Source organism: Mustelus asterias, chromosome 17 (assembly GCF_964213995.1).
Source record: "Mustelus asterias chromosome 17, sMusAst1.hap1.1, whole genome shotgun sequence".
NCBI lineage: Eukaryota > Metazoa > Chordata > Chondrichthyes > Carcharhiniformes > Triakidae > Mustelus > Mustelus asterias.
This window is the reverse complement of record NC_135817.1, coordinates 30,157,391-30,175,015: the sequence shown is the minus strand read 5'-3', so window position 1 is coordinate 30,175,015 and position 17,625 is coordinate 30,157,391. Positions and strand designations below refer to the sequence as shown.

Genomic DNA, 17,625 nt, shown 5'->3' with positions numbered 1-17,625 from the left:
TGAGTGTTGAATAATAGTATGTGAAAAAAATGTAGTGTGGCACCTTGAAAACCCAGGAAATTTAGATGAGCTGCTGAATCATGCAGACCTGCAAGGTCCCATGTTCAATACCCATCTGCTCTGAATTGGATAATTTCTTCTCAAGTGACTTTCAGTGCTTTACAATTCACTTTGGCATTCCTAGATTAAAGTGATGAAGAATTGACCACGGCTCCAAGTTGCATATGTGGGGACAGAATACAAGTTGTCTGTCATGTCTTTCTATAACAGTATGAAGAATCATGATTATCAAGGCTGAAGCCGATGTAATGGTTACCTGAGGGAGGTGCCTGTGGAGCCATATCTCAGTCGGGGCAATAGGGAGGCAAAGGGACATATTGGTTGGATGAATCAAAAACCTGGCAAGCTTTCTACCTCTCGCTACCAACAAATATAGGAACTTAAGAACAGAACGAGACCATTTAGCCCCTTGAGCTGGTTCCAACATTCATTGGTTGATCATGGTTGATCTGTGACCTAACTCCATCCTTTGTCCCATATACAACTTAATAACTTTGGCTGACAAAAGCCTATCAATTTTAGTTTTAAAATTGACATTTGATCTTGTATCAATTGCTATTTATGAAAGAGCGTTCCAAACTTCAACCATCCTTTCTGTGAAGAAGTGTTTCCTAATTTCACTCCTGAAAGGACAGGCTCTGATTTTCATACTATTCCTCCCCCCCTCCCAATCCTAGATTTCCCAAATAACTGAAATAGTTTCACTCTATCAACCCTGCCTGTAGCCCTCAATATCTTGAAAATTTTGTTCAAATTATCCCTTAAACTTCTAAATTCTCTCCTTATAATATCCCTTGGCCTCCAGGTATCATTCTGTTAACTCTATCCTGCACTTCCGCCATGTCCAATATAAAGTGCCTAAAACACCACCTTGGCGGGCCTTGTTGCCGCCGGGCGGCGGAGGTCCCCAGTGGAGGTCCCTCTACAGAGGGATCTCCCCCAATTATCTCGGGGACCTGGAGTGGAGGGTGCTGCACGCAGCAGTGCCGTACAACCGTAGGTTTTTCCGGTTCACGGGCTCCCGAGACTGCCCTTTCTGTGGCCTCGTGGAGTCCGTGGACCATGTCTACGTTCTGTGTTTTAGATTGCACACCCTTTTTAGTTTCCTGAAACACCTTTTACTGGTGTTTTGTTTGCACTTCAGCCCCACGCTCCTAATCTACGGGCACCTGGTGCGAAGAGGGGCGGGTCGGGATGCCGACCTCCTCGTGAACCTGCTCCTGGCGAGACGCGCCATCAATAGGTCCAGGCAGCGGGCGATCGACGGGGCCATCCATCCTGACTGTCTGCCCCTCTACCGCGGCTACATTCGCGGCCAGGTGTCTCTGGAGAGGGAGCATGCAGTGTCCACGGGCGCAGTTGACGCCTTCCGCGACCGCTGGGCACTGCAGGGGCTGGGGTGTATTATCGACCCTGACAATCACCTTTTGGTTTGATGTTTTAAGTTTCCTTTCGACTTTGTTTTTGGTTCGGGCTGTTCCCCCTTCCTTTTGGGGAGCTGCCCCTTTTAATTTGTCCCTAAGTTAATTTGAGTTCGTTTACTTGGTTGGTGTCAAAAGACATGCCTAAAACACAGTCCCCAGGACTGCTCACAGTACTCTAGGTGTGCTCTAACCAGTGCTTTGGACAGCTGTAGCATAACATCTACGCTCTTTTATTCTTGTCCTTTAGATATAAAATCCAGCATTCTATTAGGCTTTTTGATTACTTTCTGTCTTTGGACCTCCACTGTTTCTAGCCTTCTACCATTTCGAAAGTGATCTGCTCTTCCTTTTAGATCTTGAGTGGATGACCTCTCATTTCAATCCATTGTCACAATTTTTCCCATTCGTTTATTGTCCTGGCTGAGACACGATGGAAAATAAATACAAATCTACATCACCTAGACTATTGTGCAAAAACTATCTTTTTTTTAATTGACAAGGCTTTCCATGATTAGCCATGAATCATCGAAGAGGAATTTCAAATGATCAGAGAGATTCAATATCTGTAATTTTAAGTTTATTTATTATTGTCACAAGTTGGCTTACATTAACACTGCAATGAAGTTACTGTGAAAATCCCTTCGTCGCCACACTCCGCCACCTGTTCAGGCACACTGAGGGAGAATTGGCATGGCCAATGCACCTAACCAGCATGTCTTTCAGACTGTGGGAGGAAAGCGGAGCACCTGGAGGAAACCCACACAGACATGGAGAGAACATGCAAACTCCACAGAGTCACCCAAGGCAGGAATTGAACCGGGCCCCTGGCACTGTGAGGCAGAAGTGCTAACCACTGTGCTATCAAGTTAATCAACCTAAGCTTGGAGGAAACACTCACGTAAAACCATAATTTGAATTATTATTGTGGCCTGTCCCTTTCTTTCCCTTATTCCTCTTTTAGTGTATGAATGCAGAAGGGGGAGACATTGTGAAACCTCATTCCCGTGTTTCATGTGTGTGAAATAAACCAATTTTATCTTATTCTCAAGTTTGCTGCGTGAGTTGTTCATCGTGGATTGGAACATTTAAAATTTAAGGGTTGGAGAAACTTATAAAAGGAGAAAATCTTTTTTACTCTTGACTATGCCAAAGGTCTCCTCACTGACCTACCACCATACACCTTAAGCTAACCAAATCATATTCACCTATCACCCTGTGCTCACTGTTCCAAACTGACATTAAATATCTTGATTTCAAAATTCTCATCATAGTTTTCAAATCCCTCCATCACCTCATCCCTCCCCATCTCTGTCCAGCCCATGTCCCTAAGAGAGAGCTGCACTCTTCTAATTCTGGTCTCCAGAATCTCCAACTTTAATTATTCTACCGCTGGTATGCCTTCAGCTACCTCACTTTCCTGCTTTAAGCAACAGAAGATTTACAGTGCTGGAGGCCATTCAGCCATCATGTCTGCACTAGCTTAAGAACATCAATTCTGCCCTAACGAATGGCTAGAGTTAGACACTCCTTAAAACCGATCTCTTTCACCAAACTTATGGCCAAGTGACCATAGCTCAGTCACCAATTTTGTTTGCTGACATTCCTGTGAAATGCTTTGGAATATTTTTAATCATGTTACTGGTAAATGCAATTTGTTGTAGTTTCAATTTGATTGAAGGGTAGGGGCTTGATGAACTAGCTCATCCTTTCAAGTGTCTAAAATAAAAGCAAATTACTGCAGATGTTGGAATCTGAAAAAAACAGAAAATGCTGGAAAATCTCAGCCGGTCTGACAGCATCTGTGGAGAGAATAGAACCAATGTTTCGAGTTTGGATGAAAAATTGGTTATATTCTCTCTCTCCACAGATGCTGTCACACCTGCTGAGATTTTCCAGCATTTTCTGTTTTGTCCCCAAGTCTATTGTACGTTTGTAAAACCGAAAATTGTAAACCGAAGCCACTAGTTAATTTTGGATGATCTCTGCACCGACTGCAGAAGCTAATCCCAAAATCGTAAGATCCTGGTGCATGGGATGAATAATAGTCCAAGGAGTGCTGATGGGGGCTGAGGTGGCTATTTGCCTTCCGTTTGATATCTCGATAGTGTACAGCAAGTGCAGTCGGTTAGAAGCGGGGGGTGGGGGAACAGAAAGCAAAAAAACAATGTCCACCTTTCCCGCAATGGTGAGACCTGCCCGCTGGGCACGGCAGGGGTTGGGGTGCGTTATCGACCCTAATAATCACATTTTAATTTGATGTTTTTAAGTTTCCTTTGTACTTTGATTTCTGTTCGGGCTGTTCCCCCTCCTTTTTTGGGGGGAGCTGCCCTTTTTACTTTGTCCTGACTTAATCTGAGTTTGTTTGTTTGGTTTGACCTAAAAAGAGGGCAATGGTGTGAGACCTGCCCGGTCACAGCACTACCTTTACCGCGGTGACCGCTGGGAAGAAGGGGGAGCGTGCGGTCGCGGTGGCTGCTGGGAAGAAGGGCGTGTGGACATAGTGGTTGCCGGGAAGAAGGGCGTGTGGACGCAGTGGCTGCTGGGAAGAAGGGCGTGTGGACGGAGTGGCTGCTGGGAAGAAGGGCGTGTGGACGCAGTGGCCGCCAGGAGGAAGAGGGGGTGGCTGGCGAGCAGCGTTGTGTTCTGGGTGGTTCTCTCCGGCTTCTCTAGATTCGGTCAGGTTTCGGGCGACACAAAGTAACTGAAAATGGCGTTGCATTTACCCAAAGCCCCGGGCTTTGCCCAGATGTTAAAAGACGGCGCGAAGGTGCGTTGTTGAGGTGGTCGATGGGTGGAGAGGGGAAAGGACGGGTGTGGTACCGGGGGGGGGGGAGGGTACCGGCCTTTTCAGCGAAGCGCGTGCTGAGAAAGTTCCAGAAAGACCGAGAAATATCGGCGGCAATTCATCCCCCACCCCCTCCCCCCGCATCGCCCAGGAGCCGGGATCCCTCGGGCTGGGACCCATAATCTGTTCGGGGCCGATCGTCAGCCGAGGTCCGTTCTTGCCGCGGGGCTCTGGCTGAGGCCGGGGCGGGGGGGCGGCGGCTGCTGCATGTGCGCGGGGCTGCCCGCGGCCTAGTGCCGGGAGGCGGCTCCTTTACCCTGAGACCAGGAGGCTCGGAAAGGGAAGGCAACAGGAAAAGGGACAGTGTTGGTGCTGGGTTGACAAATTCACGGCTTAAGCCGTGAATCCAGTTTATAACCAGAACACTGCGGGGGATCTTAATAAAACACCAGCAATGGGTGGATGCACTTCATCTATTATGTGAATTAGGATCATATTTCAGCTGGAATTATAACTGATCTCATTTATTAAAGTTGAGATGTTGGTTAGTTGTCAGAAGCACTAACAAGTACTGTTCATCCTCCTGACTAATGCCAGGCAGCATTTGCTGAATTGTTATTTAGTTTAGGTTGTAAGATGAGAGTGTACAGCAACGTAAGTTGCATTTGAAATTTTTTTGCACTGTCAGCGATGAAGTGGATGAGTTTGGAATGGCTGCAAGGTACTGGATTAGTTGCAAGTTTATGGTTTGATATTCATTTGATTTAACCTGTCAATTAGTGGTGCAGCTTCTTCATGAGGGGTCTGTCACCAACTTTTCTTGTGTCCAACATAGAAACCCTACAGTATAGAAAGAGGCCATTCGGCAGTGCACCAACCACAATCCCACCCAGGCCCTACCCCCAAATCCCTACATATTTACCCACTAATCCCTCTAACCTACACATCTCAGGACACTAAGGGCAATTTTAGCATAGCCAAACCTAACCCGCATATCTTTGGACTGGGAGGAAACCCACGCAGATGTGAGGAGAATGTGCAAACTCCACACAGACAGTGACCCAAGCCAGGAATCGAACCCAGGTCCCTGGAGCTATGAAGCAGCAGTGCTAACCACTGTGCTACCGTGCCGCCCCATGCCATAAAAATCTTAAATACATTTGTACCTGTGCAAAATATGCAAACAACTGACTTTTGTGTTGTCCATATTGTTGTAGAGAGACATTGTAAATTGCTTTATAGAGGATAAACAGACACTGAGCAGAAGGTCAGTGAAAGCAGAGAAATAAGTAGCAAGGTAGTGGGGATCAGTGGGAGTTGAGTCATAGAGATTTATAACACAGAGTGAGGCCCTTTGGCCTACCGCGTCTGCTGGCCATCAAGCACCAATCTTAGATGCAATCTTAGCACCAATCTATCCTAATTAATTTTCCAGCACTTGGTCTGTAGCCTTGTATGCTATGGCGTTTCAAGTGCTCATCTAAATGCTTCTTAAATGTGAGGATTCCTGTCGCTACCACCCTTTCAGGTAGTGAGTTCCAGATTTTCATGACCCTCTGGGTGAAGAAAAGTTTCCTCAAATCCTTCTAAATCTCCTACCCATTACTTTAACTTTATACCCCCGGTTATTGACCCATCTACGAAGGGGAAAAGGTTTCTTCTTGTCTACCCTAGCTATGTCCTTCATCATTTTGTACATCTTAATCAAATCATCTTGGATCTAAGGAGAACAACCTCAAACTAACCAGCTCTCTTCATAGCTGAAAGGTTCCAGCCAGGCAACATCTTGGTGAATCTCCTCTGCATCCTTTCAAGTGTTGAGGGTGGTGTGACCCCAACAGTGTTGGTGCTAAGGGAAATTGGAATGCAGAAGAGAACAGCAATGTTGGCTACAGCGAGGGTGCGAATGAAGAAATCAGCATGTCGGGGAATGGGAACCGATAGAGATAAAGGACGATGGGATGATAGATGGATATGGGCCAAGATACAGGCTAGAGTTTGTTATGTTTGGAGATTGTATAGAGTTGGAATTGAGGTTATCAAAGCTGGATTTGAAGCAGTCCTATTTGGATATAACAGACATATAAACAGTAAATGGTGTTTGGAAGATGTGTAATTATTAATGAGATCATGAGGGCATGTTGGCAGTTGAATACTTTATCTTGTCAATAACCCTTGATGTAGCTACTGTCACTAGTTGAGGAAGTGGTTGTGATTACGAGGACTGGTGAAAATCGAGATGCTAGTAAGGTAGAGGGAGCAAAATCATAGAGGACCTTGTTAGAAACTAATGGGCAAGGAACTAATATCCTTTATTGACTTTATATATTTGTAGCTGACTTATGATTGCTTACAGTATATAGAAACTGCTGGAAATTACTCAGCAGGTCAAGCAGCATCTGTAGTGAGGGGAACTAAGTTAGTACTTTCCTAACAGCATGCATAATACGTGGGGTGCTTGTATTTCATTTCATATCATTCTATGAAAGTTATTTCACCACCAGTTCACTACATTTAACTTCACCCAGGTTCATAATCTTTCATAATATATAGTAATTCTGTTTCTCTGTATATTTTCAGCACTTTTCAGGCTTGGAGGAGGCTGTTTACAGGAATATTCAAGCTTGCAAGGAGCTGGCTCAGACTACCCGTACAGCTTATGGTCCAAACGGTACATTTATGTCACTTCATACAATTCTAGGAAAAGTGCTTCCTTGTTGTTTTTATTATAGATGCTTTTATACTAATAGACTTAATATCTTCATAGGAATGAATAAAATGGTCATCAATCACGTGGAGAAGCTTTTTGTCACCAATGATGCTGCTACCATACTCCGTGAATTAGAGGTAGGTGGTCAAGTTACTTTTAGCAATGAGTGGAGCCTGTTTAATGACATTTTAATTTCAATTTGGCAATTTCATACTAACACCAGCTGTTTCTGTTTGCAAAGTACATCTGTAATTCACAAAAGTTAGAGAACCATTAGAAAAGTGACAGTTCTTCTTCCAAAGGCTGGTTGAAAGAATTCTGCGTGTATTGAGTCTGCAATCTCTGCAAGTTTGGATATTTTCTTCAGTAGCATTATGATATCTGCTGGCATGAGTAATGTTTTCATTGCATTCCATTCAGAAGAACATGTGGAATTCTTGATCAAGTCCAAAGCATTCCATCTGTTGATGCTCTCTTTAAGGCATATAAATTTACTTTTTCCATTTGAAGAGAGTCCTTCTCTCCTGCTTTTCAGTAGGTGATGTCAGTTGATCCTGAATCAACAGTCTTTTCATTCTATACATTCACTATCCTCTCGGGTGGGGAGATTTGATCACTAGGTCTGTTTATGTTCCTTGTGTTCCTTAGTCCTATGATCAAAGCCCATGATAAATAATTTGCTTGCTTCCACTTGTTTAAAATTCTCATCCCCTCCCTTTCTCAGTAACTTCCCATATGTATGTCTCTGTTCCTTCAATTCTGGTGTTTGCTCCACTTTTGACAGCTCTCTCTCCTGGGTCATAAGTGTCTGAATTCTCTCCCTAAATCTCTTTGCACTATTTTCTCCTTTAACACGCTCTCCAAACCTGCCACAATAACCAAACCTGCCGAATATCACTGTGGCATGGTGTGAAATTTTGTTTGATCACCTTGTGTGAAGTATCTTGAGAGGTCTACCTTAAAGGCATAGTATAAATACAAGCTGTTCTTCACATCTTCTGTACCCTTTTAAATGTATTCCCCTCAGTTTTTTTTCTGTCGCAATAGTAAGTCTAGTCACTTGAACCATTCTTCATAACCCTAATTTCCCACAGTATACAAACTTATTTAAACAATTATGAATCCATCTCGATTTTTGGTGATTCTCCCTTCTGATGTTTCCAATGAATTATTGTGTTTGTTGGATACAGGTTCAGCACCCTGCTGCAAAGATGTTGGTAATGGCTTCCCATATGCAAGAACAAGAAGTTGGAGATGGAACAAATTTTGTGCTAGTTTTTTCTGGTGCTCTACTGGAACTAGCTGAGGAACTTCTGCGAATGGGTCTTTCGGTCTCCGAGGTGGGTAGTTTCTAAAAAAAAATCTGGAACTTTCCTTTCGTAGTTTTGAGGTATGTTTTGTAATGTTCAAAGCTTGAGGAATGGATATTAAACAGTGAACCTTGTATGTTGTTTTTTCACAGGACACTTGTCATAAATATGTCTAATTGGCTCTGGCCAAAGTACATGTTGAATGTCTTTCTATAATTTATCCTTCTAAGTTTGGGGTCCTTAAATAGTGAGATAGTTCCTAATTGCTGACAGTCTGGTTCAGGGTGGTCCAAATTTTACTTCACCGGTTTTGTCTTGATTCAGTTTTGTTAGCCGAGAGGCATTGGTGCCTTTGCTGGATAAAATCATAGAAATCATAGAAACCCTACACAGTGCAGAAGGAGGCCATTCAGCCCATCGAGTCTGCACCGACCACAATCCCACCCAGGCCCTACTCCCACATAAGCTATGCTTCTTGGTTCAGTTAGTATCTGTTCCAGAGGAAGTGTAAGAATCTGTGCTTGAAGGTGCTGTAGATTACTGCTGTGGCCAATAAGCAGAGATTTAGAAGTTAACTAAAATTGAGTGGGATTACTATTTTTGTTGAGGGAAGATGCAGCATTTAAGAATGCCTTGGACAGAAAAAAAAGTTTTTTCATTTGTTTTGTGCTATTTTTATTATGCAGGTAATAGAAGGCTATGAGGCAGCGGCCAAAAAGGCTCTGGAGATCCTTCCAGACCTGATCTGTTCCTCAGTCAAGAACCTGCGGGATGCAGAAGATGCATTGCCTGTCATTCGAAGTGCTGTAATGAGCAAACAATATGGCAGCGACGATTTCCTGTCCAAGCTAATTACACAAGCGTGTGGTATGTGTTTGGTTGGGAACAATAATACATATTTAAATAAAACAATTTAATGTCAGGAACCCTATCAGATTCTGTTGAAAGCCTGTATAGTAATTACTTTGTTTTCCTTTCAGTATCTATCTATTCAGAATCTGGACATTTTAATGTGGACAATATTCGGGTCTGCAAAATTCTGGTGAGTCACATGGGTGAAATAGAACTTTTATTATTCCAGCATTAAACTTGCTAAAATTTACATTTTAAATAGGAATAACAAAGCTTTCAGGTTTTGGTTGCTCTCGGTCTGAGATCGGCTAGTCTGTTGCAGCCTTGTCACATTTGATCTCAAGGTGAGCTTCTGACCTCATTCATTCTCTAAGCCTATTTCCACCCCCATAACTTTGCCCCTATCTCAGTTCATCTGGTGCGGAAACCCCTTTTCATGCTTTTGTTGCCTCGAGACTTGACTATTCCAACTGTCACTTGGCAGGTCTGCCACATTCTGCCCTCCATATACCTGGGGGCACCCAAATCTCTTCTGCCGGTCCAAGCCTCACCAGGTCCTATCACCCCTGTGCTTGCTGACCTACATTGGCTCCCACTCAAACAATATCTTGATTTTGAAATTTTCATCCTTATTGTCAAATCACTTTAGGGTCTTGCCCATTTTTATTTCTGTAATCTGAGATATTTGCACTTCTCATTCTGGCTTCTTGTGCATCCCTGATTTTTAATTGACCGTGTCTTCAGTTGTTCAGGCTTTAAGCTTTAGAATTCCCTACCTACACCTCTACATTTCTCTACCATGCTTTCCTGCTTTAAGACATTCCTTAAAACCTGTTCTTTGACAAAGCTTTTGGACATCTGACATACCTTCTTATTTGGCTCAACCTCATGTTTTGTTTTATTTTATAATACTCCTGTGAAGTTCTTTGGGACATTTTATTACCTTAAAGGTGCTGTACAAATGCAAGTTGTTGCTTCTGTAACATTGTAAATAGCTTGTTGAATGAAATTGTTGGAATTTTGCAGAATATTAACATTTTTAATTTAAGCTTGAATGGATTTTAGAGACGTTCATGGCTGTTGGCAGAAATATTTGCTTAATTGAACAACATCACAGTGGCATGATTGGAAAGGGCATGGTGTGATGTTGATGTATACTTTGTTTTTTTTTAGGGATCTGGTGTGCTTACTTCATCAGTGCTTCATGGAATGGTTTTCAAACGAGAAACTGAGGGGGATGTTACCTCTGTCAAAGATGCCAAAATAGCGATATATTCTTGTCCTTTTGACTGCATGGTAACAGAGACAAAGGTACCATAGATTTTGTTTGATAACCTTTCAAACCCCATATATTTATGAACTGTAAACCATTTCTTTACTAGATGCAAGATATACCGTTATTTTAAAAGACTGCTCATGGGACATTGGCGGCCTGTTAGTTTTTAATGTTCGGATCATGATGCTACATCATGTATGTTATGCTCAGAAAGTGAGTTGTTTAATCTGAACTTTTAAGTTTAAATGTCAAAGTAGAATTGCTGTAAATAAACCTGATGTCAGTAAGTTTCTTTCATTTCCACCAGTTCTGTTGCTTCTTCTCCTAGATTCAATCTTGTACTATCTGAATGTCTTTTGTGTCACACATAGTGGTGCGGGTGTTATGTTCTCCAGTTGTTTCATAATAGCACCTGTTAAGGGGTCTGCAGCCAGAACTTCCATCAAAAAGCTCAATCCCATTGGTGGCCAGCAGCCTATTCCTTCATGAAGTACGACACATATTTCCTATTTTGGTCACTTCCTGCATTACTATCTGTTGTGCACGGTTTATCTGATTATTGCTATATTGGGTATCAGTGCTGCCACTATCTCTCTTCGGGTAAGAGGATTTGGGTTTGGGGAATATAATTTCCCCATTTAAAAGAAAATAGTTCTGATGGTTCTGCAAACTTTGAGTTGCAGCAGTGATCTTAGTGAATGTGATTTGTTTTTTCACAAGTAATTTCATTCAAAGTCTTCTGATTCTGCTCTGGTTATTTTGCAAACTGGAAATTGAGAGCTGGAGTATATTTGCTTTAATTTCGCAGTATTCATATTGTATATTCGTGGATAACCTAAACCCTTCTTAGGAGCAATTTTAAGGGTAATTTGTTAAATTTCATCTGACATTATGCAAAGACCCATGACACATTCTGTATGAATTTTCTGTTCCAAGCTGCATTTGAGCACAATTGTCGCTGGAAGCAGTCAAGTTTAATTTGCATAAGGAGTGAACAATCTTTTCCAATATGAAACTTTTTTTTGCAGGGTACAGTTTTGTTAAAGAATGCAGATGAACTGATGACTTTCAGCAAAGGAGAGGAGGATCTCATGGAAGTTCAAGTGAAGGCTATAGCAGAAGCTGGTGCTAATCTAATCATAACTGGAGGGAAAGTAGCAGACATGGCTTTGCATTATGCTAACAAATATCAGCTGATGGTGGTTAGGCAAGTGACTTTATAAATTCATTTTTGGACCACGTTAATTTCTCCTTGCTTCGTGCTGAGGCTGATCTGAGTGTTCCATTAGGATGCAGTGATTGCTAATATTGATCATTTTTAAAAAAAATCAGCTTAGCTTACTAAGTGTGTCATTACCAATCATTGTGTATTATGCATCCAGGCCATTCATTCAGTATTTCAAGGAAATAATTCTATCTGGTGAAACTTTTAATTTTCAATTAGTATGGAAGTTTTTGGATCTTTAAAGGTCTACTGAGGCAAGTGTGTGCATGTGAATGATGGGTTTAGGTAAGGCTGCAGTGCTGTCAGTCAGATAACAAAAGCATAGCCAGCAGCACGTTAACATGCATAAAACCATTTGGATGAATGATCAGAAATGAAGGCCCTTGTGGGGTGGTACAATGGCAGGAACCACTGATCTTAGAGAGGAGGGAAAACATTGAGGTGGGGAAATCAGCATTCAAGAATGAGGTGATCGGGTTATTTTAATTTTGTGGCTATTAGTACTCTATCAATTAGCTTTTTATTTGATGATGAGTGGATTAGCTTTGCTATTGATTCCAAAATGTCTGTTCATGTAAGGTTTGAAATTATAGTCAAAATAAGTCTAAATGGCTTATTTTCATGACCTCATCTATGGTCTCCATTTTCTTTTTCCAGGTTAAACTCTAAATGGGATTTAAGAAGACTATGCAAAACAGTAGGAGCTACAGCCCTTCCAAGATTGGTAAGTAGAATAGTGAATATAATTTCTTAACAACATTGAAAAGTTAAATACAGTTTTTAAATTTAGTTTTCTTTTTCAGACACCACCTACTCCAGAAGAAATGGGGTACTGTGATAGTGTTTATTTGTCAGAAGTTGGAGACACACAGGTGGTGATATTTAAGCATGGTGAGTTTTTAGTATGGATTATAAATGTTTGATATGCTCAAAGTACAATTTTCCCTGAAATCTACTGGGGGAAAAAATCTTTCCATGTGGAAGTCTGGGCTTCCTATGAGCAGAAATATGGGAGGTGATGTTTTTGGGTCAACAATAAGCTTGTTCTCCTGATGAGCTCACTTGAGTATTATATTCTTTAGACCTCTTTAATTCAGACACATCTGTGAGTGCCTTGTAGGCTGATGGGACAAAGAATCACAGGAGACTTAGTTCTGTCATCTTGTCATGTCACTAGTATTGTATGTTTGCCACTTCAAATGAAAACTTGTTTTAAACTGTAGTCTACATCGAGGTGGTTCATCCTCCTCCTTCCTCTGAAGTGAGTGAACGTGCTGCATTGTGTATTCTACGTATTTAATGGTAATTAAATCGTCCTTTTCAAGTTTGTGGATTTAAATTAACCAATTAAATAGGTAACAAAGCTTTGTTTTAAATGTCTACAATGTTTTAAATATCGCTTAAACTGCAATGAAATATACTTTTAGATGAAACACAAGTGACATAAAAATTAGTGTGTTAGGCTGTTGAGATGTGTGGGAGCCCTTAATGTAACCTGTGCTCTGAGGCTACTTTCCAGGCTATATAAAATCTTTGGTTGCTTTAATTCTATGAAAAGAATGGGTAGAGAAGCAGAAGATTTTTGCTGAGAAAAACAGGAACATAAACAGCAAATGTTAAGCAGAGCAAGTCAGTCAGAATCTGTAAATAAATAAAAAGGTAAGTGGTACAGGCATAGCAGTTACAAACAGCTGAGAAAAAATAAACGGGCACTTTGCTAGAATCTACCAAACCTTTCCCCCTTGCCCACCAAAACATTTTTTCTCGATTTTGTAGAAGGCTGGTCCATTTTTTTTCTTCAGTTCTGGCGAAGTCTGAAACAGTAACTTTAACCTTAAAAACAAAAAAAGAGCTTACATAGCACTTGAAGACCTCTCGATACACTTCAGAGCCAATGCGATACTTTTGGACATGTAGTCACTGTTGTAACGTAGGAAATGCGGTAACTAATTTGACCTCCGTGAAATCCCATAAACAACAGTAGTGTTGGCACGACCAGATCTGTTTTTGTGATGTTGATTGTGGGATAAACATTGGCAAGGACACCAGGGATAACTCCCCTCCTCTTAAAGGAGTAACGAAGAATTTTTTTGCATCCACCTGAGCAGACAGATGAACATTTCATTCTAAAGATAGCACCTCTGACAGCGCTGTTCTTTATTTCTCCCACCCCAGTACTGCACTGGAGTGTTAAAATGTCAACAGTTTTTTTTGTTCCTGTTGGTTGGTCATGCATTATCTTTCATTTTTAAGTTTTGTCGTGCTCGTTTATTTGTGTATTTACAATTCCACTACAGCTTGAGAGCTGTAGAAATTTTTCTCAACAAAATGTAGTTGTACCTTGGACGTGATACTGTGTTCATTGCCAATTTTAATAACCTGGCATGTTTTATAGATGATGTATAGCGATGGCACAGTTAATCTTTTTTGTCCAAAATTCCACTCTAGACTCGATGTCTGAAATAGAATGTCTTTATGGACACATCACGCAAGCATTTGCTTAAAATTGTCTTTTACTACTTCGACTGGGCAAAAATGAAATCATTATTTACTGCAATATAAACCCTAATTGCTGGATTATGCCTTATTGCAGAGAAAGAAGATGGTGCAATCTCCACAGTTGTAGTCCGTGGTTCTACAGATAACATAATGGATGATGTTGAGAGGGCAATTGATGATGGTGTCAACATTTTTAAAGTTCTCACAAAGGTACTGTATACTGATTAGATTTCAAATCTAATGAAAGATATTACTTTTGGTTCTCTAGATATTGGATCTGTTAATTGATTTTCAGTGTGTGATCATCTAAGGTTCACATGATATGTTGAAGACTTGAAACTTATTGTTCAAGTTGGTGGATTGATACTTGAGACGAGCAAGCATGTAATTTCCTTTGTCTTCAGCTGTATGTCTACATACGTGTATGGAACACATGCAAGACTATCTCCACTTGTGTATCATTTGAGAGTTGACCAAGTATTCTAGAATTTAAGGTTTACAAATTAAGTTTTAATCTCTGGACCAGTTTTGTTTCAGCTGTGGGGGCAACTGAGTATAAACTTTATAACTTCCTTGTTTTGACTGGATGAATGATTCCTTTATAACTGATAAAGGACTGTAATGCCGTAGTTCCTTATATTTCACCTAATGCGTATTACACAGTCTATAACTTGTTCAGTTGTACTTTCTTATTAACCAAATATATAATCAACAGGATAAACGCTGTGTACCAGGTGCAGGAGCAACCGAGATTGAGTTGGCTAAGCGGATCACAACTTATGGAGAGGTATGGGAGGAAACTCGCAGTTTGTCATTTTAAAGAAATTTGCAGTTAGGAATGAATAATTGATTTCTTTGTTTCTTTTCAGTCATGTCCTGGTCTTGAGCAATATGGCATCAAGAAATTTGCAGAAGCTTTTGAAAGTATTCCACGAGCTTTGGCTGAGAACTCTGGTGTTCGAGCTACTGAAATCATTTCAAAATTGTATGCAGTACATCAGGAAGGAAACAAAAACATCGGATTTGATATTGAGGTAATTAATCCTCAATAATAGTTTGTCTAATCATTGCAACAATTACCGATGCTCTGGATTGAATGTCTTCAGTCTCTCATCCTCACCAGGAAGTAGATGCATTGTCTTTGCCTCTGGAACCTTGGCTAATATCTAGCGCATATAGATGGATTACAAATCTCCACTTCTGGTGTAAAAGCCCTATGTGAATTTAATTCAGCTGCTTTAACAAATCCAATTCCAATTAATTTTATGATGCCAATTCCCATCTACCAAAACAGAGCTGAAGAAAAGTGGGCTGATAATGGGAAAATTCATGATACAATTGTGAATTCTCTTAAAGCAGTTTCACTCTTCACCTGACTGCTGCTTTATGTAGTGCTCTAAGTGGTGGCTAAATTTCTTTATCTGCATTTTTCATTTTAATGAACATTAACTCCAAAATATTGACCAGAACTTTACATTTAAGTGGTTTAACTCAAAGCAATTCACTGTATTTTAATGCATGGGAACTGCTATTTCTGTATTATAAGAATGATGAGTGTCTGGCACCAGACATTTGTGATCAGTCTTTCCATGAAGTCAAGGTAGTCACAGTACTTTTACTGACCAAAACTACTCCAAGTGACCATTTTGATTTGGTATTGTAAGCCAAAAACTGAATATGTGCTAAGATGTTGCTCCAGAGGGCATATCTTAACACAGTTTTTGCACTAAACCTGGTCAATGTTTTATCATTTATTTTTCTTTCAGAAATAAATCCCAATAATTGTTATCTATCTTCCTAAATTGGTTGAGTGGATGATTTGATTTGATTTTTTTCCATCATATTCTTGTTTTCAGGGTGAAGGTTCAGGCCTAAAGGACATGCTTGAGGCTGGAATACTAGACCCATACTTGGTTAAATACTGGGGTATTAAGCTTGCTACAAATGCTGCTGTAACTGTTCTGAGAGTAGACCAGGTGAGTAATGGCTCCCAGAATGATGTTGGTTTACTTGAAAGATTTTAAATGTCTGTTGCTTCTGTTATGCAGATATTCGGTTTTAGATTTTACTGTGCGTCATAGGGTTTGGCAGCTTTGAAAGTATGTGGCAAACAAGCCTGGATCCCATAAACTATTTTTGAAATGCTGATATTCAAGTCTTTTGCGGCACTTTGTGAGTTTGGAGAATATTAACCTCTCTATAATTTAAGTGTATCTCAGAATGGTTCTGAATTGCATGGAACAGCATCAGTGTAAATGTATCCTTAGTTGACGAATAGAGTTCTGTGGAGAAGACATGTTAGATATTTAACAAAATGGCTATTTCAGTTTTATTCATGTTTTGCAGGTATTATAAATGTTTTTAAAACATTTCCTTATAGGTTTTCCACTGAGAGAAAGTTGAAGAAGGATAATGTGTGCAATTACATTGGAGTTTTTGTTTAGCTGTAGTAAAAAGTTTCCATAGGTATCTTTGGAACTTTGCCCAAGTGCCCATTTTTCAGAATGTCCCCAAGTTATTGTGTGTCCTTGTCTAACATTCAGACTTCCAGCTGGATGCAGTAGATTGCAGTTGGGAGTGGAAATCTGTTAATTTTTAACTCTTTCTTTGGAACCAAATGCAAATTCTAGATGCTATTGGTTTATTTTCTGATCTGTGAAAGCTAAACATTCTTTTGTTCATTTGAGATGTGGGCATCACTGGCTAAGCCAGCATTTGTTGTCCATCCCTAATTGCCCTTGAGAAAGTGGTGGTGAGCTGCTGCTGTCCCTGTTGTGTAAGTACAATCACAATGCTGTTGGGAGTTCCAGGATTTTGACCTTGCTACAGTAAAGGAACAGTGATGTATTTCCAAGTCAGGATGGTGAGTGACTTGGTGGGGAACTTCCAGGTGGTGTTGTTCCCATGTGTCTCTACTTTTGTATTTCATTAAGTATATCTGAAACTTTCAGGTGCTTCATAAACTGGTTGGATTAATGCAGCGTATGCCATGCAAAAATCTTGCATTCCACCCAAAAAACAATTTTTCATCAGCTGTTCTACAAGCTTTTATTTGCTCTTCTGTTGGATAGCTGCATGATTCAAACTCTGCTGCTGGTTTTTATCAGTATCCTCGTGATGGTTTTTTTTTCTTTACAGATAATAATGGCAAAACAGGCAGGTGGACCCAAACCTCCAGCACAGAAGAAAGACTGGGATGATGATCAAAATGACTGAACAATTTTAACACCTAGGAATTAATTTTTACCAACTAATGTACGTACCGAGCAGAAGCCCTACTTTGTAGTACAAATTGGACCTGTTAAGTTTTGTTATTTATGCAGCTTGTTTACTTATGAGATACAAAATTGTGGTATTATGCTGAAGGGTCATAAAATACTGGTACTGTTCTGTCTAATAAAAGACTTTGGACTACCGAAATACGCTTGTCTTTTGTTTACTTTGTTAATTTGTAAGTGATAAGGAAAATCAATCTTCAATATTA

At 40.5% G+C, this 17,625-nt stretch overlaps 1 protein-coding gene across 1 annotated transcript; it reads left to right on the top strand.

Annotated features, from left to right (window-relative positions):
• The first annotated feature begins 3,986 nt into the window (after window positions 1–3,986).
• Window positions 3,987–17,561, top strand: cct8 (chaperonin containing TCP1, subunit 8 (theta)). The gene is made up of 15 exons (XM_078232474.1): window positions 3,987–4,251; window positions 6,850–6,940; window positions 7,037–7,116; window positions 8,170–8,319; window positions 8,976–9,156; window positions 9,270–9,331; window positions 10,315–10,452; window positions 11,446–11,624; window positions 12,300–12,366; window positions 12,446–12,533; window positions 14,236–14,351; window positions 14,857–14,928; window positions 15,011–15,175; window positions 15,998–16,117; window positions 17,280–17,561. The coding sequence occupies exons 1-15, from the start codon at window positions 4,192–4,194 to the stop codon at window positions 17,355–17,357; spliced, it is 1,647 nt and encodes a 548-aa protein (XP_078088600.1). The 5' UTR covers window positions 3,987–4,191; the 3' UTR covers window positions 17,358–17,561.
• The last annotated feature ends 64 nt before the right edge of the window (window positions 17,562–17,625 follow it).